This window comes from Bos mutus, chromosome 6, assembly GCF_027580195.1.
Source record: "Bos mutus isolate GX-2022 chromosome 6, NWIPB_WYAK_1.1, whole genome shotgun sequence".
NCBI lineage: Eukaryota > Metazoa > Chordata > Mammalia > Artiodactyla > Bovidae > Bos > Bos mutus.
In genome coordinates this window covers 58,118,511-58,141,833 of record NC_091622.1, presented here as the reverse complement: position 1 = coordinate 58,141,833, position 23,323 = coordinate 58,118,511, and the positions used below count along the sequence as shown (strand labels likewise).

General features: G+C 40.0%; 1 protein-coding gene across 5 annotated transcripts in view; it reads right to left on the bottom strand.

The window, feature by feature from the left end:
- Positions 1-230: 230 nt before the first annotated feature.
- Positions 231-23,323, bottom strand: part of FAM114A1 (family with sequence similarity 114 member A1) — a 67,794-nt gene continuing 44,701 nt past the window's right edge. For all 5 annotated transcript variants that reach the window (XM_070372265.1, XM_070372266.1, XM_070372267.1 and 2 more), the window contains 7 exons: positions 20,636-20,759; positions 14,694-14,785; positions 12,795-12,956; positions 11,558-11,697; positions 8,826-8,898; positions 5,068-5,121; positions 231-2,939 (listed from right to left, as the gene is read on the bottom strand). In XM_070372265.1, coding sequence (XP_070228366.1) covers positions 2,838-2,939; positions 5,068-5,121; positions 8,826-8,898; positions 11,558-11,697; positions 12,795-12,956; positions 14,694-14,785; positions 20,636-20,759 — 747 coding nt within the window. In that variant the 3' untranslated portion in view covers positions 231-2,837. The remainder of the gene's footprint in view (positions 2,940-5,067; positions 5,122-8,825; positions 8,899-11,557; positions 11,698-12,794; positions 12,957-14,693; positions 14,786-20,635; positions 20,760-23,323) is intronic.

Here is a 23,323-nt window from a genome sequence, read left to right as displayed (position 1 = left end):
GGTCCACCCCTTGGTGGGTGCAGCTGAAGCGGCTCATCCCTGGTGTTGCCCATCCAGCCACATGGCTCATTTAACCATGGGCTTGATGTACAGCCCAGTGTGAGACCCGGAGGAAAGGGAGGCTTTTGTCTGAAGTTCAGGATTAAATACTTTCCTCTAAGAGTTGGGATTTTGCCCTTTAGAGCTGCATGTATCAATACCCCAAAGCAATTTTCTTGGACGCATTTTGCTTTGAATTTGAAATATGCTTTTGAAGCTTTTTATTTAATAAGGCACAAGCATAGGCACAAGACTACATTCATTATTTAGACTAGAACTTCTTTTGCACTTGATGTAAGAAAAAAAAAAAAAAAAGAAGGCTGGCATGCATGTTCAGGGTAATTGCATAGATTGAAATGAACCCAATTTCTGTAAAGGATTATTGAAGGAATACAAAACTTTCAGAGTAAGTCTGTTAAATCATTGATTCAGTAACTGATTGACATTTGCTCAGATCTGGTTCATGTGCTTTGCTAGCTTTTAAAGCAAAGCAAAGAAGAAATTATTTAAAAGTGATGGTGAAAAACAGTATTGAAAGAGAGCAATCCTGGAGAGTGGATATATTTTAAATGATGATTCTCTCTTAAATAATATAATTCACAGACCATGGAGCTAGGCCCCAGGAATCATCTCTCAGCCTGTGTTTTCACTTGGCAATCCTCACATCCTATCATTAAAAGATACATACTGCTACTGCTGCTGCTAAGTCGCTTCAGTCGTGTCCGACTCTGTGCGACCCCATAGACGGCAGCCCACCAGGCTCCCCCGTCCCTGGGATTCTCCAGGCAAGAACACTGGAGTGGGTTGCCATTTCCTTCTCCAATGCATGAAAGTGAAAAGTGAAAGTGAAGTCACTCAGTCGTGTCCGACTCTGTGCGACCCCATGGACTGCAGCCTTCCAGGCTCCTCCATCCATGGGATTCTCCAGGCAAGAGTACTGGAGTGGGATGCCATTGCCTTCTCCGAAAAGACATATAAGTGCAATGCAAATAATGTCACCACTTAAAAAATAATTCTCTTATTCTTTTGTAGATTTATATTTCATTTCATGATTAAAAATTTTGCTATGCACTAAATGAGTGAAGGCTTAAAGTCTAATTTCTAGCCCCTTTGCAACTATCTATTTCTTTTATATTTCCTGTTAACGTCTATAAGTTCACCTGATGCTAAAAAAACTCTGATATGAGGAAATTGTAAATCTCAACCCTTTCCTCTGCTCTATACATAAAAAGTCTAAAATTTATGAAGAGGCAAATCCAACATTGTCATCAATTAATTGTTCTCGAGATTTAACAGCAGAAACATTTCAGGCAATCAAAAAGCAAGTAGGGAAAACCACCTTTAATTAATTCTACAGAGAATTTTTTTCCAGACTATAAATAACTTCTTATATTTTCCATTTGGCTGTTTCAGGAGATTCACAAATGAAATGCAGGATATTGCAAAATAAATTGCTAAGAAGTAGGATGATATGAAAAGATCCCTACTTTACCTATATGGAACAAAAGTTGGTCTATTCTACCAGGGGAATAAAAGCAAATATGAATGAGGCTAACGTACAAGCTTTGTTTCACCAGAAGAGAGTCACTGGGTAAGACCCCTGGTGATAGCACCTGGGAGGGATGTCACTGGGGCTCCCAGGCAAGAATGTTGTATGAAACCCCTACCCAGAGTGAGCACTGGGGCTGGAGGGGAGAACGGCCCATTGACCATGCCTCTCCGGGCTGCAGGGTCTTCGGTGCAGCCTCTTGGATTGTAATATCATTTACTTATCCACACATCAATATTTTCTGTCTTTAGAAGCAATGATGGCATTTGCCACCAGGGAGTGTGATCTGTGTATTCATGGAATAGCTTGACTCAACTGTAGTAGATTTTAAAGTGCAGTCCTAGGGGTCTACTGTGTTGTAATCCCTCTAATATTCTATCTAAATACTTGCAAGCTCTGTGATTATGCCATTATGTATTTATGGTCATAAGAAGTCAGTTTTAAACAAAATATTCTTTAGTATCCCTTATCATATGTATTTTCATCCCATATGTAAAGTTTTGGATAAAAAAGTTCAAGGAATGTGAAAAAATCCAATCTGCTGAGGGGTAGAACATTTTAAAAAATACTTATTTACCTTGTTCATCAAATTTTTTAAGGTTTAGAAAAGTTATTAGTATTGTAAAGCATTTTCAGAATGATTGTCTAAGTCGTCTTTCAGAATATCTGTTTCTACTGGGGTGAGATCATGTTCTTCTACTGTGAGCACACAGTAGGAGCTCAACATATGCTTGTTTGAAGAATGAATGACTATAAAGAGACACCTATATTCCCCTTTCACTATAATAGGTAAAAATCTATAAGTAGTGTTATCTCTGCCCATGGCATTTATATAATAAAACTAAGTCCACTATAAGAACTGATTTAAAGTCATACTATAAGAATGGAAAAATTTAAAGTGGAAATTTAAAGTCTAGGGTCCGCTCATGACTTGCCAAAGATAACATGCTTAACCAGGAAAATGGAAATGAATATTTGTGAGTGAACTCTAGATTAAAGGAAATTATCAATACAAAGCTGTTAAAGTTTAAATTAACATAAAAGAAACATAATTATTTGTAAAAACAACCATATACATTAAGAGAAATGAATCTGTCTTTAAACTTGCATTTTCAATACTGTCTGTGCAAAATTGCTTGCAGTGTTTCCAAACGGGCGTCTGTGGCTGGATGCATGGAAAACTTCCATGAAATGCACATCGGAGCAACAGGGCTCACCGTTTCCTTTAACACGATGAAGTCTGGCCAGGTCACGGCTGTGCTTTGGAACAGCTGGTCTGGATATGTGAAACCTGCAGGACAGGCAGCAGCAGCTGGAAGGCATCCTGTATATATGTGGTGCTATTGCAGCCCTGGGAATGGAGAAAACTGTCATTGAGGGGTTACTGTCAGAGTTCCAGCTTGACAATTCTTCCCATTTGATAATGTTCTTCTCCTCAAACCCCACACTATTTTAGAATATTTTTCTTTTAATGCTGTTGCTTAAAGCATATATAAACACATTTTGTTGGATGGCTTGCAACCAGCTCTGAATTATCTACACTAACAGAGAGGAGAATTCACTTATAATGAGGCAAGCCATTTCCATAGACATTTAGGGTATATTAGGGTATGTTTCCTTTAGCTCACATGGTAAAGAATCTGCCTGCAATGCAGTAGACCCAGGTTTGATTCTTGGTGTCAGGAAGATCCCTGGAGAAGGAAATAGAAACCCACTCCAGTATTCTTGCCTGGAGAATCCCATGAACAGAGTCCACGGGGATACAAAGTGTTGGACATGATTGAGTGACTAACACTTACACTTTAGGGTGATTATGTGTGTATAATCAATACCCATTATGTCCAGTCTTACTTATCCTTTTTCCAGATCAATCCCACTGCCCTGAAATAACACAAAAGCACAGCATGAAAGAGGCTGTAGTTTGTCCTAACCTATAGATGAAGAAGGGCTTCCCTCGTGGCTCAGATGGTAAAGGATTTGCCTGCAATGCAGGAGACCTGAATTTGATCTCTGGGTTGGGACGATCCCCTGGAGAAGGAAATGGCAACCCACTCCAGTATTCTTGCTAGGAAAATCCCATGGACAGAGTAGCCTGGTGGGCTACAGTCCACGGGGTGGCAAAGAGTCAGACACGACTGAGTGACTAACACGTATAGATGAATAAACAATAATGGGTTACTGGAGCTATTGTGCAATTACTCATGGCAAATCCTTGAATACTGTCATCTTCCCATTCATGTTGGTACCCTCCACTTGGTTTGGATATTTGACATTGCTATTCATGTTCATGGGTGCTCTAACAGACAGTATTCCACAAGAGACCACTTAAAGTTTCAGGTAATTAAAACAGGAGAAAACTTCCACCAAAGGAATGAATAAACGATGTGACTTCATACTCTTCATGACCGACAGTAATTCATCTGCTAAGGCCTTTTGGGTGGCCAAGGAAAAGGTTTTCAGGTTCCATGTTCTGCCTCTGATTGCCTGGATTTCCTTTAGCTCTGTCCTCCAGGATCTTCCCTGCATGTCAACTCCATCCCTCTGGGAGGCTGAGTCTTAAGCAGTAACACTTAGGGTCACCACCGTTACTCCTGTACCTTGGTAGTCTTCCTTAAAGGTAAGACCCAATTCCTAAGTGCATTGCTATATGTAGCCCTCCCTCACTTTTGTAATTCCCAAATTTTGCATTTGACAGGTACTTCAGAGAGCAAGAAACCACTGTATATGCACTGCTTATATTCAGACTTAACTTGTCAACGCCTTACAGCTTCAGTTGGGTGCCATGGGCTACAGAAGTGCCAGTTCCTTATGGCTGATCCGTAATAGAAGCATTTCCCCCACTAGCCACAGATAAACCACAGCGCCTACGGGTCAAGAATGAGGCGTCCTAGGTCCCTTTTCTTTTCTTTTCTTTTACATCGCTGCTTCTGGCAAAGCCACAGCTGTGTGGGGCAGCTGCATGTCCATGTTACTGGTGGGTGGGCAGGCCATGGAGTGAGTGGTCACAGAGGATCTTGCCTCTGGTTAGTGAATGGGCAGATGCTAAATATTTACCTGTCATTTGTTGCCAGTCTGGAGCTTAGACCCGGCTAAACCCAAGTTTATTGTGAATGGAGGGAAGTTCCCAGTTTTACAAAAAATCACCATTGAGCAAGAATCCCTCGTTGCAGCCAATAATCACAGTGTTAAATCTGGTGTCAAACTTGGCAGCAGAAATGTGCTTCTGCCAGAGGAAACAGCGACAGAAATAATGTGCAAGCTTAGCATTTCTCTTTATAATCAGGAATTCTTGAAAATTAGGTATTGTTGTTTCACTCGAGGGTTTACAGCTGGTTGAACTATACAAATGTACTCAGAAAAGACTGTAGACGATAAAATTTAGAATTGCAGTAATACTTGCTGCCTGGGAGAAAGACAAAACGTGTAGCTCTAACATTTGGTTTAATTCAGAAGCATTTTCTCTCTGGGCGGCCACTTACCTCTAACAATACACTATTGATCATGGGGTTAAGGACCTCGGCCTTCTGGTTGCTCTGTGGAATCAAAAGTATGAAATTGACATATTAGGTGCTTGTACTCCAAGGCTTGTCAAAGTGTTAAGACGCTGGCTTTATGAGGGATCTCTTAGAGAAGAAGGGGAGAAGTGGGATGCCTACTATACATCAGGCTTCATACTTGGTGCTTCCCCTACACGATCTCATTTAATTTCCACAGAAATCTTAGGGGGTAGGCAGGGACCACGATAACTCTGATTCACAGATGAGAAAATATGAATCAGGAAGGTTGAGCAAGTTATTTAAGGTCATGTAGCTAGAAATTTAAACTCAGACCTTTTAAACCATTCAAATCTTGTATCAGGTCTGGGATTAGGGGGAGGTGAGTGAGATTGAGTTGGACAGAGTCAGCTTCAGTCTTTACTTAAAATTTTTATATTTTGTTCATCATGACTTTTGGTGTTCATTTTGATTTTTAAAATATTGCATCTATCTAGATGACTGAGGTTGTCTCTTTGTCTCTTTTTGAGAGATGGTCCCCTTAAATTTGGTAGACAGGTTAAGTACCTTTACTTGCCTCCCTAGTCCCAGCCCTAGTCTGTCTGTTTTTCTTTTAAATGCAAGCACAGGTACTTGGTTTTAGGGTACGTCTTCTAGGTTGGCAGCAAAGTTAAAATACTCTTGAATGTAACTTGCAAACAGGTTGGCAGATTCCAGTTTGCAAAACATAAATATACGTAAAGCGCAGAATACAGAGTTCGGTGTTAAGCAGGTGTTCAAAAAGTGTTAGTGTCCATGTAACCATTATTATTACGTCTGCTATTGGTCCATTAATCAACAGTCTTCTCTATCTAAAATGTTCAATCTACTCTTAGACAATAAATAATTAAAGGGACTAGAAAGAGAGACGGCAATCTTAATAGGCTGTTTTCTCTCACGGTACTCGAAAAATGTTATTATGGTAAACAAAAGGATATAAATGAAGTCTATCTTCCCAGAGCAGCCCACTTTCATTGACATTACTCTACTGAGGGCTAAGTAATGTCTTACTGGGGAAAGCATAATGGAGTCTTGGGAAAAAACTCTTTAAAAACCTAGTCATTTTAGTAAGTAACCAGAAAATCCATTATGGTTTGCTTTCATGTTTATTTGATTATCAATAAACCTCTAAATTATAATCAAAATGAGGGCAATAAAATGACATTGGCTTTCAGAATCAATGAGATGTGCAAGCAATTTAAATAGAGTCTGGAGAGCAATATACACTCATTAACTTCAAGTTATGAATAATGGCTCTTTTAGAGAACAGAAACAATGACTTGATGTGAATGATTTATTACAGCACAAGATGAGAGGTACTGTTGTGGTGAGATGGCATTTCATAAACTATCTTTAGATCTGGTTTTTTCCTTCTTCAAAATGATAATTTGTGTATTCCTGATTTTGTATATACAAACATTCGGACACACGTGTGTGTGTATTTTATGTGTATATGTGTGTATATTCATTCATTTTTGTGTGTATATTCATTCAAGTACATACTTATCTGCTAGAACTTTGCTACTGAAAAAGTAGGATATGGATCAGGAGCACTACTACCACCTGGGAGCTTGTTAGAAATGCAGACTCTCAGTGCTCATCCAAGACCCACTGAATCAAAATCTGCATTTAATAAGATCTCTAGGTTATTTGCTTGCACATTAAGGTTTGAGAAGCATTGTGTTGGAATACACTACCTTAAAGAGAATGGAAAGCAATACCATGAATATTACCAATCAATGTAAATAAATTAATGTTTAACATAGGTATACCCATGGCTGTTTCATGTTGATGTTTGGTAGAAACCAATGCAATACTGTAAAGCAATTGTCCTTCAATTAAAAATAAATAAATTTTAAAAATAAATTCATGTTTAACATGAATCATAAAAAACATAGAGCACATATACACAAAGACATATATATCCTCATCACTAGGAAACCATAGACAGCCAGTTAGCTGTCTGCCTCCTGAGTCTGATGGGCAGCCAACTGGGAGTTGAGAGACTAACTGAGAAGTCTGGGTGAATTAGTTCACCCCTCCGGGACTCAGTGTCTCAGGTAGTAAACTGGAAAAAAGTGGAAAGAGTGAGAAGAAGATACAGTAGAGCCGTGGGAAGCCAAGTCACCAAGGTCATTCCATTCTGATTAAGACTTCACACCTCTCTGTAAATCTAGCAGTAACACCAAGGTCGACAAGCATCAGTTAACCTAGGCAATGCTGAGCACATAAATGCACTTTGTCAAGCCTATTCCATGAATAAGCTTCTACCTGCAGCCCCTCTTCACTCTACCTGCTTACAGTGAAGCTCTGCTGCTGAAGGCTTAAAATCAGACAAATATTAAAAGCTGGTGTTTTGTAAAATAGGAGAGGCAGACCATATTCTCTGACAGCAGAATGAATCATTGGTATGTAGCTCATCCTTTATTAACTAAGCCACTTACAGAAGTGTGGGAGGCACACATCTCCTGACAGTCAGTCCACAGTCATTTCTGATTTTTTTTTTTGAGAACTGCCCTTCTCCTGGGGTGAGGGGAGGTGCGTTGCAGCAGCCAGGTGGGTCTACATGCAATGACTCTGTCCTCGGTCACCACTGGTGACACCAGATGGATATCTGAGGCATGCTATTGAGCCTTTCAAACCTTCTCACCCAGGATCCTGGAATTTGAAGGGAGAGAACTGGGAACTGCTGGAGTTGAGTCACATTAATATTAATAGCAACGCTCCAGAGAGAAGGTACATGAGCTGTGCTGAGGAGTCCCCACAGCTGCTCATACATCTCCACCACCTTTAATAAAGTTCCTTTACTGCCTGTCATGGATTGAATTGTGGTCCCTAAAGAGAGACGTTGAAGCCCTTACCTCCAGTATATCAGAATGTGACCTTATTTGGAGATAGGGCTTTACAGATTTAAATAGTTGAGGTTGTGCTGGTCACCCAGTGTGTGGTACTTGTCAAGGCAGCCCTAGGACACTAATACATTTATTACCCAAACACCCTAGCTAAGACAGGAAGCAAAACTTGCTGTTTCTCATGTAAAGAACCATCTGCCCTTGCATCCAGGGCCTTAAAGAAAAGTGGAAAGCTTGAAAAGGAATAACTTCCACTGTCTCCTCCAGTCCCACTAGGTTGAGTTATATAACATGACTGATTTCTCAAGAAAATAACCAGAAGCCACATCTCCAAGGAATGCCAAACCTCTCAAATTTGTTACTTTGAGAACAGAAACCCTTCTACAGATTGGTTGATAATATTTTTTCTTTTGGTTAAAGTTGAAGTGTAACAATAAAGCTTGTGTGGCTTATAAAATAAGCTTTGAGGACAAGTGAATGTGAATATTAAGAATGAATTATTTTAATAGAGATTTTGGTATTATATATCACAGATACTAAGTAATAGAAGGAATCTTCATTTGATATTTTTTCTTTAACAAATGAAGGAAATGAGACCCAGAGATGTTCTGAAAATCCACCCAATATCTTGTATAACTGATACGGTCGCGTCTAGAACTCAATCGGATGAGAGCCTCGAGCCACCTGTTGCCAAAGAAGATGCTCAAGCCTCATTTTAGTAAATGTCTTGGCTGCACTTCTCTGCTTGTGGAGCTATCAAAGAAGGCATTCCGTCCTCTACTTCATCTCACAGCCCCTAACAGACCTTCCCTTAAAAAAAGGTGGAAAAAAGAGCCCATATTACAGTCTTACCCCAACAGTGGTTAAAGAATTTGTAAACTTCTCTGATAAGGAGGCCACTTCTTTGCACATTGCAGTAGTTAATCTGAAAGAAGGATAAAAAAGAGATTTGGGGATTTTTAGTAAGGGAAAATAATTGGATTGTTAATGCAATTATTGATACTAATACAGAATTTCCTTTAAAAGAAGGGCACACAAGTTTGAAGATGCTCTGTAGAAATTTCCCTTAGTATTCTTCCATGACTCACAGTCACAATTTAATCTAATTCTCACCCTACCTCTTTTTAGAAGCAAAAACATATGCAGAAAATTACCAGGCTTGAGTTCCACATGTGTAGGGGTTTAAGACTATTGCCAAGGGACCAGCATTGTGGTCATTTGAAAATAATAATGAACAGTCACTGAGGTACTATGTTAAGTACGTTTGTATGCATAATCACATTAAATCCTCATAATGGCTTCATTAGGGTCTGTGATTATTCCCATTTTATAAATGAAGAAATTGACATTTAAGAAGGTTAAGTAACTTGCTTAGGACAAGAATATCATAGAGCTGGAATTCAAACTCAGATGTCTCTTTATATCTTGATTATGTTTTTATGAGACACCTCAGATCAAAGATACTATAGAATATGTTTTTTAAGACTTACATCAAAACTCTGTGTTTATTCCAGCCTTTCTATGTGTAGGACTTTACCCCAAGAAAATAACACAAGGTAGATACAAATATTTAACAAAGCAGTATTTGTCATAATATAGAAGATGATGACAAAAACTGAAAACCTAATGATCTAACAATGTGCATATTGCCCAATTTTTTTTAAGCCACTAAAATTTAAGGATTTATTTTTTATAGTAGCTACTGTTTCCCTAATAAACAAAATGCTATACAACAGAATCCCTAAGGGAAAGCCCATGACTGCAATTTTTTTTTACTTTATAATATTGTATTGGTTTTGCCATACATCAACATGAATCCACCACGGGTGTACATGTGTTCCCAATCCTGAACCCCCCTCCCACCTCCCTCCCCGTACCATCCCTCTGGGTCATCCCAATGCACCAGCCCTAAGCATCCTGTATCCTGCATCAAACCTGGACTGGCGATTTGTTTCTTATATGATATTACACATGTTTCAATGCCATTCTCCCAAATCATCCCCCCCACTTTTAACAAGTATATATACTTACATGAACAGTGATTAAAATACTATTAGCAAAACAATAACTCCAAGTTAAGAATCTTACACATTAAAAGATTTAGTGATGTCAGTGGGAGTAAGTTTCATTCTGATAAATAAGGGGTTGTGTCTAAATTATGTATTCAGGTATGTTGCCTTATATCCATCTATCCCCCCTTCCACCCATCCACCTATCCAAGACTTATCTGCAAAAAAGGGTCAGGAGTAAGGCTGGAGATGGCAAAGAGTAGTTCTGCCTATGTTCTTGGGCACATGGATGGTAAGGCACTTATTATACAGACATATATGAGGCCTTACTTCGTTTTTTTTGGAGCAGCTTGGTAAGGTTGGGACAGTCAGGGGCTGGGAATAGGAAAGGAGCTAAGGGTACGGCTCTGCTTTCCATACTCAGAAACCTCTGACTTCAGCCCTCCTCTTTCAAATCACCAACTTAAAGAGTACTCAGATTTTTCCTCAATACTTTAAACTTTTCCTATTTACTGTTTCCTTTTCCCGCTACACTGAGACAAGTGCATATTCTTTGTACACATTTTAAGGGCAGGATTGTGCAGGGCTTATAATATCTTTGATTTCCACATATTTAGATATGAAAATCTAAACTAGATGCCAAATCTGGACAAGTGAGGAAAAATGCCACCGAAGACACTAAGAATGAGTTTGGGGAAGGTCTTTCCACTAAAAATTTTCTCCCCAACCTACATTGCTGAATTTAGTAATAAGAGAAGACTAGTTGAGTGAAAGTGTTCAGACGTGTGTGTGGGTGCACGTGCACCCATATATTTTAGGAGGCTCTTTATTTTGGCCCCTGTGTCTATATATTTATAATAATGAGAGGGCATTTGGATCTGTGTTAGTTCTCTATACCACAGTATATAGTCATATGCCTAAAAGTTAATGGCTTATTCTTCACTTCCATAATCAACTATTTTAATGAACACTTGATACCAGCTATTTTCATGTATACAACATTACATATATACACATTTTTATTTCACTAGATAAACTAATAACAGTAGCTTATTGAAGAACAAACATATTACAGCAAATATGTACACACAAGCAATCCACAGTGACCTGGCTTACAATAGTGACCATCATTGCCAGATTCAGAATATGCAGAGCTGGTGTATGTCCCTAGGAACAGTGGGGGTGGTTTGTATATTTCTATGAAACTAGCCGAGAAGTCCATTAAGGTGTCTTTTCTCTATTTGTGTGGCATGTTGAAAATGTAATTATCTTCAAAAGTTTGTACTTCCAAGATCCTGACCTACTAAAACAAATACTTAGCTCTGAATGATTTAAGGTATATTCCCTTAAATCTCTCCAAAAATAATTCTTGGAATGTCTAGCTAACTATTACTATTCTCCCTAGCATGTTCATTTCTTAAGAGAGTCCTTATTTCTCAAGATGACCACAGAACAATGGAACTAGTTGACATGAAGCTGGAATCTGTAGTAGCCAAAGGTGTACATGGGTCTGTGTGCGTTTGAATGACACAAATACATAAAATTTGAGAAATAAGAATTAAAAGTAACATTTACTTTATCAGAACTTTTGCTTGGTCCTGAGCTGATTTTTCTTCTTCTTGTCCATGAAGAATTAATTCTGCTACTTTATGAAGCTGTTCAATACAGCGAGCTGTTACTTCTGCCAGGCTTTCAATGGACAGCATGTATACTTCCTGAAAGCAAAAAGTATAAGTCAGAAAATTACTCACTGAGCAGATACTTTCTAAAAGATCTTGTGACATTAAAAAAAATTAAATAATTCTTGGGAAGAAAACCTAACAAATATGACCTTAAAAAAATTACCCAAAGTTTAATGGGTAGACTATTCTAAATGGAAATGCTACCATAAAATAGAAGTGTCACCAGGTCCCAGGGACATGACAATCCTTCTTTATAGCTGGGTCCCCAGTTCTCGGGCTTCCCCGGTGGCCCAACTGGTAAAGAATCCGCCTGCCAATGCAGGAGATGCAAAATACATGGGTTCGATCCCTGGGTAGGTAAGATCTTCTGGAGAAGGAAATGGCAACCCATTCCAGTTTTCTTGCCTGGAAAATTCCATGGACAAAGTCTGGCAGGTTAGGCTCATGGAGTCACAAAGACTCAGACACAACTGAGCAACTGAGCACACACATGTACACGCCCCAGTTCTCAGTGTGATGCTGGGCACATAACAGGCAGATACGCAAGAAAGTGTGTAGAAGGATGGCTGAATGAATAGACCTCAGTATACACTTTTCTTTAGAGTGATCTAAATTGTAAGTTTCTTTATCTAAAATTCAATGTAAAAGTTATTGCAAACGCATTTTATCTAAAATTCAATGTAAAAGTTATTGCAAACGCATTTTTTTAACACAGGCAGCTTCTAAATTATGCACATATAAATTTATTAAACTACAGAATAAAAACTATGGAAATGAAATTTTTTCAAAAAAGCTTCAATTACCTCATTAGTTGAAGGGCATAAAGACATTTTACGGTTACAAATTTGCATACAGGATGGAATTTTACCCTAAAGAATAAATCAACTATGTTCTTAAAGATCTTTTTTCCTTTAAATTATAATCGTAAAGCTAGAGGAAGGCTACAATATCTGTGCTAAGTCATGAAATGTCTTGGCATAGAGGGATCTTAGTGTTTATTACATTAATACTCATATTAGTGTGGAATAGGGTACAAATGAAAATGAAATGGCTTTGCCTCACTTACAATTAAGCTGCTAATAAAATGTACGTATTACTACTCTTAGGTGGATGATCTGTAACATGTTTACCTCGACTGTCTTATTTGTCTTTTCTTTCATCTTGTCTTCTTCAGGGTTTTCAGGTTTCTCTTCCTTTTCTTCCTTCTCAGTTTTGTCTTCTGACTCTTCAGCCACATCTACTGATACCACAGTTTGATCCTCTTCCACCCAGTCATGAGCTTTTTTCATGGCCTGCAAAGGACCCCCCCGCAACCAAAGCAATATGTCTATTGTACAAATACAGAGACACAAAAGCCAATCCCATGATATGGATCAAATCCTAATCCATGAAGGGTGGTTTTCGGTACGTTTAAAGAGTGGTGGGGCAATTATTCAACCTCCTTAAAAACACCTTGTTGTTGCTTTCTGGTAAAATACAGTAAGAAAAGGGACATAATAGAAAGAATGTATGCAGATAATACCGCAGGGCCAGAGAAAGTTTTGGAAAGCATTCTAAAATGATATTCAGATAGTCACTGTGGAAAAGCCATAGTATATTTTTCACTTTTCCTGACCAACTATAAAAGCACGATAGAATATATACATACAAATATATATACATAAATGAAATTTAGCCAGGGTCATTGCTAAAGCAAATCTCTTCTTCTGCCATGTTTCATGAAGCCCTCAGTGTTTCATGAACCTAATCATGTATCACACTGGGAAGATGAAGGATGGCTCTGCTCCTCTCCAGCCATGCCAGGTCTTCTGACCTCAGGGTGGTGGTGGGGGAGGAGAGAACTTTGATTAATTTCATTTCACATGAGTGCAATTTGAGCAACATGTGGCCTTTAAAGTTATTGACCAAGCAGAAACCACCTTCCCTATGTATTATTCCCTGGATTTTCAAAGGGCAGACTCACTAGCTTTTGCATTGCAGTTTAAGCTGTTTGCTTAAGTTTTATCTGAGCTTGTGTGAAACTGACTTCTCATTTGAAAGCTTGCACGTCAAACATAACACAGAGTGTTGATGGAAAGTTAACTGGGAGAAGATCTGGGGAGACAAAATCCAACAAAACTGTCCTTGGTGTGTCCTCTTTTAGGGACAAAGGTTTATCTGACTATGTAAGTAAACCAGTGAGACCTTGGAGGCACCACACACACACTGTCTGAGCAGTGGCAGCTGCTGCACGGAGATGAATGAGGCAATTTCCCCACTGTGTTCAAGTCACTGACCTGCCAGAATTGGTGACCTCTATCAGAGATAAAGAATTACTCATCTCTGCACCTCCCTGCCTCAGTCTGCCCTTTCCTCACTCACCTTGATGAGTGAGGACCCGTGTCAATCACTCATTGCTAAAAAGAAGAAAAAGAAAGAGAGAGAGAAGGGGGGAAATGACGCCATTTTAAGTAATTAATGCTCAGTGACCTCATTAAGAAATGCTATAGCAAGACCTGTACGAACTTGCAAAACATCCTGTGTTACTATCAGAGGAAGCCAGACCGTGAAAGCCCGGATGGCCTTAGATCTTAGACAGGACGAGGCACCAGCTTTCCAGTGGGAAGGGTCATGCGGGTGACCTGGCTCTGGCTGGTGTGCTTTCTCTGTCTGATTCTGGCATGTCACTTTCGAGGCAAAAGGAGATGGAACTTGCAAAAGCCCTTTGGCAATTCAGCCTCTTTCCTCCTGTAGGCTGGAGATAACCCTGCTTTGAATAAAATCCTATTTTGTGGAGAAGTGACTTGTTCAAGATCACACCAGTGAAGCTGCAACTAAAATGCAGGTCTCATCACACAGCCTAGCATGTTCTTAACAGTTACATTTCCTGATGTTGCCTCATCAAATCTTAATTGCTGGCCTGGGACTCCTCTCGCACCACGTGCCATTTGGGGCTTGGGGGTTTTTCTATTTCAGGTGAATCTCTGGAATTTTACAACCAAGACCTTTTTAAACAAACAAACAAACATTCAGACTCAGATGGGGCTGACCTTATTGAGTTTGTCAGGTGTGGCTGCAACATGTAATTCAAAGAGAAGCTCTGTAAGCATGCTAGCAAACTCTTCTTTGTTTTCTTCTATGCCTGGAAATAGAAAATGACAGAAGTAAGAAGCATGATTTATTTTTCATCCTGCAGAATGTGGCAGCTCCCCCAAACTTACAGCCTGCGGTCAGAGTACAAGTGGGGGGTGGCAGCAGCCCGCCCTCCAGCTGCCGGGCGAAGATGAGCCGTGCCTGGATATTCAAGCACAGTGGCGAGGTAGCAGGCTGCAGCTGGGTAGGGGGCTGGTAAAGCCTTGATGCTCACAGCTCTAGCTGGGGCGCCCCTGGGCTGGACTGAAGGGCACATGAAGGCAGGGAGGGACCATGTATACCATAACAGGCATAGACGGTCAGCAGCAATTTGTTGAATGACTGCGTAAACAAATTAATGACATTTCTCAGGCCTGAGAGCCCTGGGACAACACAGTATTTAAGGCTTATAGTATTGTTATGCTTAGCATTGCAACCCTTAATGATACCCCAGGGCGCCCTTTTGTGTCCACAGAGCCACAGTGCTGAGCGAGCAGAATTAGTCTCCGTGGATCATCTACTTTTATCTTAATACCTATAACAACATATCTCTGGAGAAACTTCTCATGGTTTCCTAGGACCTGCCTGGTCATACAATATTTCATAATGGTATGTCTTCCCTCCAGATTGGAAGCTACCTGAAAGTACAGATGGTATTTGTTTTGCTCATTCTTGAATCCAGAGAATCTAACACAGTGCCTGGAACATAACAGGTGATTAAAATGAATATTTATTGAAAATAATTTACTAATCAGTTGTACCATATTTACTAATATATTGATTATATAGCATGTCATATACATGAAATAAAATTAATCTCATTGATGGGCAATAAAAAGGAGAGATCTTTAAAAGTTACCATCTTCTATCTCTCATTTGAATCTACAAGTTGAGGCCATTTTTAAAGTTTCTGATTAGTGCTAAAGAATTGATTTCATGCAACTAGAGATTATCGTACTAAGTGAAGTAAGTCAGAAAGAGAAAGACAAACACCATATGATATCACTTATTGTGGAATCTAAAATATGACACAAATGAATCTACCCGTGAAACGGAAACAAAATCAAGGACATAGAGAATAGACTGGTTGCCAAGGCGGAGGTGGGTGGGAGAGGGTAGGAGTGGGAGTTTGGGGTTAGCAGATGCAAACTGGTATGTATATGAATAGAATGGATTAACAACAAGGTCCTATTGCACAGCACAGGGAACGACACTCCATATCCCATGATAAACCATAACACAAAATAATACGAAAAAGAATGCATATATAACTGAGTCACTTTGCTGTATAGCAGCAATTAACACAACACTGTAATTCAACTATACCTTAATAAAAAATAAATCAATAAAAGAATTGATTCCACTGTGGGTTGTATCACTAGTCTGGGGTGAGGAGAGGTTACAGTATGAAAGCATCATTTGTCTGGCCTGACTGCTGCTGCTGCTGCTGCTAAGTCACTTCAGTCGTGTCCGACTCTGTGTGACCCCAGAGACAGCAGCCCACCAGACTTCCCCGCCCCTGGGATTCTCCAGGCAAGAACACTGGAGTGGGTTGCCATTTCCTTCTCCAATGCATGAAAGTGAAAAGTGAAAGTGAAGTCGTTCAGTTGTGCCCGACTCTTAGCGACCCCATGGACTGCAGCCCACCAGGCTCCTCTGTCCATGGATTTTCCAGGCAAGAGTACTGGAGTGGGGTGCCATTGCCTTCTCTGGTCTGGCCTGACTACATGATCTCAAAACCCCATGAGAAAGAAATACCTGGCTTACATTAGTGGGTGAAGATGGCAGCTTCAGAGAGGCCTGAGCTGTGTGAGAAATTCTGTAGCTAACACTTGTCCGCCTGTCTTTGTTTCTGTTTTATAGACAAAATGGTTAATCAGCAGCTTGTCAAGATAGCCAGACCTGTATCAGTTTATCATCCCCTAGAATTTATATACTTATTCTCACCGGGGAGCAGATCAATAAAGATACTAGAGATGGAAAGCATATAAGTCAGGAAAGAAGCTTTATGGAGAAGAAGAAACCAAGGAAGAGGAATAGGGACAGCTGGGGGTTAAGAATCTCCAGCGGAGAGCAGCTGAGACAATGACTTTTGAGTAAGAGCCCAGAGGAGGAGGGGAGTGAGTCACATGGATGGGGGCCAGGGTAGCTGTGGCCGGCAGAGGGAGGCATATGCCCTGGGGTCGAGAGATGGCTGTCTTTGTCCATGGTGAAGTGATACAAGCAAATCATAAAAATCCGTAAGGCGAGTGCTCAGATAGAGCAGGCTGTTGCAAAGCTTGATCGTGGGTATTAAGAAAGCTTCCAGAAGGAGGTGATGCTTGAACCTAGCCTTCCAGGATGAGAAAGGCATTAGTCACAAGCAGAAAAAGGGAGAATTGGAGGCCTACAAAGAGAGAATTAGAGAGAAAGCAAATGGGATTCCATCAAAAATTGAGATTCTCTCTCTGCTGGTCAGAGGTCTTGGTCTCACCCTCTCTAAGTGGGCAAAGTTAGAAGGGCGGTTCCCACAGGTTCTCATTCCCCAGCTGCGTGGTCCTTCTCATCTGTGTGGGCAGAAAGAGTCTGACTTGAGGCTGGAGTTCTTCCCTAGCTCCTGCAGTTAGTGGCTCTGTGACTGGGGCCAGTCACAAGGCTTCTTAGCTTCCACTTCCTCTTCTGTAAATTTAGGATAAGAAAACCCACCCATCTCCTTTTTAGTGTTATTGTAAGGACCAAATAAAACAAATGTGTAAGCATTTTGTAAACACTAAAGTTTTATATAACGATATTGTTATATGCTACAAAGATATAAACATAGGGAGATTAAAAATATTTGAAAGTAATCCATACTAAATTAGGATATATGTACTCTGTGTATCTCCAGTTTTCAAATGTGCATTTGTTTCATAAAACAGAGAAATACACCAATAACTTAGAGCAAACATTTTAGGAAAATCATCACAGAGAAAAATGAAAGTAGATAAAAATACAGATAATAAAGAGTGTTGCAACAAGGAAGACCTATTACTACAATTCTTGGTCTGTACATGTTGCTGAGAAGTTTTTCACCAAGGCAGTGAAAAGAGGAAATAGCTTTTAAAAATCTCCTTACAACAGTGGGAAACCAAATTAGAGACCCATGGCAGTGTAATAAAATTACGTGTTGCTGGAAAGACAAACATGCAAATCATTAGCTAACATTATTAAAAACAGAGGAGCCCAATATTAAATTTATCTAAAAATGACAGTTTATTACATTTTCTGAGACGATCAAATAAATTATTTAGGTGTTAGAGGTATTATAGAAATATAAGTGCTTACAAGAAAAAATATGATGAAAAAGCTCTGGTTTCTCCTAGAATTTGGCTCCTGGATTGTCTACTTGCTCTCACTGACGAGATTGTTCTTGACAGCTTTTAGTTAATCCCTCACCTTTCTGGAGTTTGTAACACTCCATCATACCTGGATTGATTTAATGACAACCCTGCTATTCTTCTCTCCGGTTCTTCTTTAGGCATTTAAATGATATCTATTTATTAAATTAATTAAAATTAGTAGTGTTTTGATAATCTGGAGATTTCCTTTAGGAAAATGAACATATTGTATTATGGGAGGTAACAGGGTTCCGTCACTTAAGGAGAGACGAATCTACCATTTCCTAAGCAAGCTGTTCAAGACTGCAATTTGCTTTTTAGTCATATTCAAAAATCTCCATTTATTGAAGCTCTGTATTAAGACTGGAACACAACACATGAAGTAACATTTTCTATTTAACAGTTTGAATCAAGTGTCCTCTCCAAGAAATAGTACTTGTTGGGGGTGCAATGCTGCCTTAACTTACACAGGCAATAATATTTCTTTGATGTTAGGGATCCTCTTTTTATCTGTGCTGAATGACACCCCCTGTAGGACGGAGGCTAAAGAAAAACAGCCTGCATTTGTTGGTGATTGTTGCTCTGGAAAAGAGGCATCTACATTGGTTCATCTTGGGTCCATAACACAAACCATAGGACCTTTGACAGCCAGTGTCTTAGTTTCTTCATTAAAGCAAAGACAAGGCTGTCATCCTTTGTGACTTTATAGCAACACGAAAATGCTCAGAAACATTGTTCTCCAACTGTCTCTTTGATACTGACCTTTTTCTATGCTGCAGTGTAATTGATTCTTCTATCTTGATGCAATGAGCATAAATCTCATTAAACTGAAGGCACAGAAGGTCAGTATGTGGGAATAAGGGGGGAGATATTTTTTAAATGACAGTTTGCAAATGCTTAGAATGATACTGCCCTGAACATCTAGGCTGAAGGATTTGTGCTCTTGTGTTTGAGCTTTGATTAAAGTTATGTATCGGGCTTCCCTCATAGCTCAGTTGGTAAAGAATCTGCCTGTAATGGAGGAGACTCCGGTACATGATTCCTGGGTCAGGAAGATCCCCTGGAGAAGGGATAGGTTATCCATTTCAGTATTCTTAGGCTTCCCTTGTGGCTCAGCTGGTAAAGAATCCGCCTGCAATGTGGGAGATCTGGGTTTGATCCCTGGGTTGGGTAGATCCCCTGGAGAAGGGAAAGGCTACCCACTCTAGTATTCTGACCTGGAGAATTCTATGGACTGTATAGTCCACGGGGTCACAAAGAGTCGGACAGACTGAGTGACTTTCTTTTTAAAGGTATGTATCACAAAATGCTTCCAGAGACTGGATGATATGAATGTACATTATCATAAGTACAATTGTAAATAAAAGCTATAGCTTATCGCATCTTTGCTATTTTCCTGGCATTGTGTTAGCATGTCTGATAATTAGAACAGCTAACACTGAGCAGTTCCATGTGCCAGGCACTGTAATATACATTTTTACGTATATTATCTAATTTGATCCTTACAATAGCCCTTGGGAATAGGTATCACTGTCTCCATTGTATAGGTAAAATACTGAGTTTCAGAAAGGTTATATACCCTGTTCAAGGCCGAGTAGCAAGTAAGTAGTAAAAATGTTGCATGTAAGACCCTTCAGAGGATCCTAGGAGAAGCCAGCCTTGTGTGTCCCTGGTTGCTTAAATTCTCAGCATAACCTACACAAAATGATGGCAGTTGCAGTGCATGGTGCTGACATTAATCACTCTCCATGTACATAGCAAATGCTTTACTAGATTCTGCTCCCAGATGGACAACCTAATCATTAAGCACATCCAACGTGGAAAACATCTTGCCCCTCTCAAGGAAGCCTCAGCTCTCACAAGATCGCTTCTAGTCTCCTTGGGTCATGTCATCATCTGGCTGGAAGCGTATCGTGGGAGGGTGCATCTGGCTCACTGCAGTGACTGACAACCTGACCCTCCAGGCCCTGGGGTACTGTGTGCTTTTGTCAGAACTGTACTTTCGGGGGGAAGGGTAGGCCACTTACAAATACAGCCTAACTCCTACACACAGAAGTTAAAAGGAAGAAGAAAAATATGAAAAGAAATCTCAAAGACTGCCCACCATCAACGCCAACCACATTCAACGACTTCCACGTGCAGACAAAAAATTCGACACTGCAGCATAAACTCTAGCCATCAGGGCCCCTGTTGAGTGCACTGTGCTCTTTCATCACTCGATCAGATGCATTTGCTGTGTGCCTGTGACATGCTGGACATCAGAGAAGTAAAGGTGCCTGACTCAGGAGCTCCCACCCAGAGGAAGGGAGGGTTGCAGGTCAGTGTGAGCAGCTCCTGTGACAAGAGTAGGGGCACAGAGTTGGGAAGTGAGCAGGAGAGCTCTGTTAGAGGAGTGCTGAATTAGTGCCTCTGCCCTGTTTAAAGGGCTGTGCTTATTAACGGCAGCTTCATAAGGATGACACCAACAGTTTGTCTTGCTGTTTTATCTGGTTATTTTTCTTTACCTTGCACTTCTTGATTCTCTTCATTCTCGAATACTTTGGCTGCAAAGATGTCTTTAATGGAAATTAGGTCATTTTTTAAGACCTCCAGCTTCTCTCCATCAAGTGATGCTAAAAATGACTGAACCTGAAAAAAAGAAATAGGTCAGCATAACTGTCATCTTTTCTTCTCATTAATGATGTTTACACACAGTTGTGCCCACTTCTCCCAGGTGATTTGTGGTGTGGGAGGTAACACTAGGTTGAATGTTAGATTTACTGCCTACTAATTGTGTAACTTTGGATAAGTTACATAAACTCCTTGGGCCTCAGTTTTCTCATTTTTTAATTGAATGTATTTGATGGATAACATTGTCAAATGTCAAAGATAAATTTAAGATGTACAACATGTTAATTTGATAGATGTGTATATTGTAATATGATTGCCATTATATTTTGTGCCTCTATTGCATTACATAGTTATCTTTTGTTTTTCGTCATTGAGACAATTAAAATTTTAGTCTCTTAGCAAGCTTGGTGATTATAGTACCAAACTGCTGTCTGCATTCCTAACATTGCACATTAGTTCTCTATAGCTAAGTTACTACTTATGCAAGTTTGTACCCGTAAACAATATCAGTCGTATCCTCCCGCCTATCCTGGGCTAACCACCATTTTACTGCTTTTTATAAGTTTGACCTTTTTAGATTCCACATACAAGTAATAACATACAACATTTGTCTTCCTCTTTCTGAGTTATATCACGTAGCATAAGGAGCCCAAGGTCCATTCATGTTGTCATTGGAAGGGTGTTCTTCTTTCTCATGGCTGAATAATATCCCATTGTGTATATATATTATACCCTTTTTAATCCATTTATTTGTTTATGGGCATTTAGGATGTTTCCATGTCTTGGCTATAGTGAACAGAGCTGCAATGAACATGGGAGTGCTGATGTCTCTTGGAAGTATTGTTTCTGGCTTCCTCAAAAAATTAAAAATACATCTATAATATGATCCAGCAATTCTACCTCTGGGTATACACCCAAAGGAAGTTTTCTGTTTTAAAGTGAGATCCACACTTCACTGTGATCCTTTGCAGGATAAGGAAATAATGAATGTGAAGAGCATTGCACAAATGCACATAGCAGATGCTAAGTAAATGGTGGTGGTAGCTCCATCAAAGAGGCTAAAAACACACCTCGGTGTCAACCCTGGATTCTAACATCTTACTAATTCTTATTCTTACTAATCATGTGACTTTGGGTAATTTACTTAACCTTTCTATGACTCAGTCCTCTTATCTCTAAGTGAGAACTAATAGCATCTACCACATAAGATTGTTTTGAAGGTTAAATGATATACTCAAGAGTAGTTATTGTGGTGGTCAATAAATTATATATATAATGAAAATAAATACATATGTAAAACAGAAAATAAACTTATGGTTACCAAAGGGGAGAAGGAGAGAGGGAGGAACAAATTAGGAATGTGGCATTAATAGATACAAATGACCACACATAAAATAGATGCACAACAGAGATGTACTATATAGCACAGGGAGTTGTATTCAATATCCTGTTATAACCTATAATGGAATATAATCCGAAAGAATAACTGAATAACTTTGCTGTATTCCTGAAACTAACAGAAGATTGTAAAGCAACTATAATTCAATAAAAATGGGTATGTAAACAACTACATAAACAAATAGACATATGTACATCACAGACATACATACAAATACACTTGCTAGATGTTTTATTGTATAGGAGTTACAATATGTAACAAGACATATTTTTCTTCTCAGAGACCTTGCAGTCTGAAGGAGGGAGGCCCACGTGAAGCGACAACAGCCACATCAAGTGTGAATGCAGTAATGTGGGAGGTGCCCCCTAGGAGGGGCTGCAGTGCCCTTTGGGGAAGTGAGAGGGTGGGCAGGGACACCGCACAGAGGATCTTGCTTGAACTGACACGCTCCCTGCTCACTGTTCTTCAGAACTCCTCTTTTGCAACCGTCTTTCAGAAACTCTTAGAAATCACCTGGATAGATGGTCAGGCAACCTCTGTGAATCCAGAGACTGATGTGAAATTCCAAAATGGTCACAGTGAATGGAGAACCATACAAAAAGTAAAGTCTGACTAGGTTAACACTTGCTCTGGAAGGAGAGCCAGCAGAGAAGCTGCCATAGTCTTTGGGTTGTGGATTTTAAAAATTTACTTTATTTTTGGTTGTGCTGCGTGAGTGCTATGCTGTGCTTAGTCACTCAGTTGTGCCCGACTCTTTGCGACCCCATGGACTGCAGTCCGCCAGGCACCTCTGTCCATGGGGATTCTCCAGGCAAGAATACTGGAGTGGGTTGCCATGCCCTCCTCCAGGGGATCTTCCCAACCCAGGGATCAAACCGGGGTCTCCTGCACTGCAGCACTGCATGCAGATTCTTTACAGTCTGAGCCACTAGGGAAGCTGGTGCTATGTGAGGGCTTTCTCTAGTTGCAGCCAGCGGGGCTACTCTCTAGTTGAGGTACATGGGCTTCTCATTGTGTTGGCTTCTCTTGTTGCAGAGCACAGGCCCTGAAGTACGCAAGCTTCAGCAGCTGCTGCACATGGGCTCAGTAGTTGTGGCTCGAGGGTTCCAGAGCATGGGCTCATTAATTGTGGCACATGAGCTCAGCTGCCCCGCGGCATGTGGGATCTTCCCAACCGGGGATG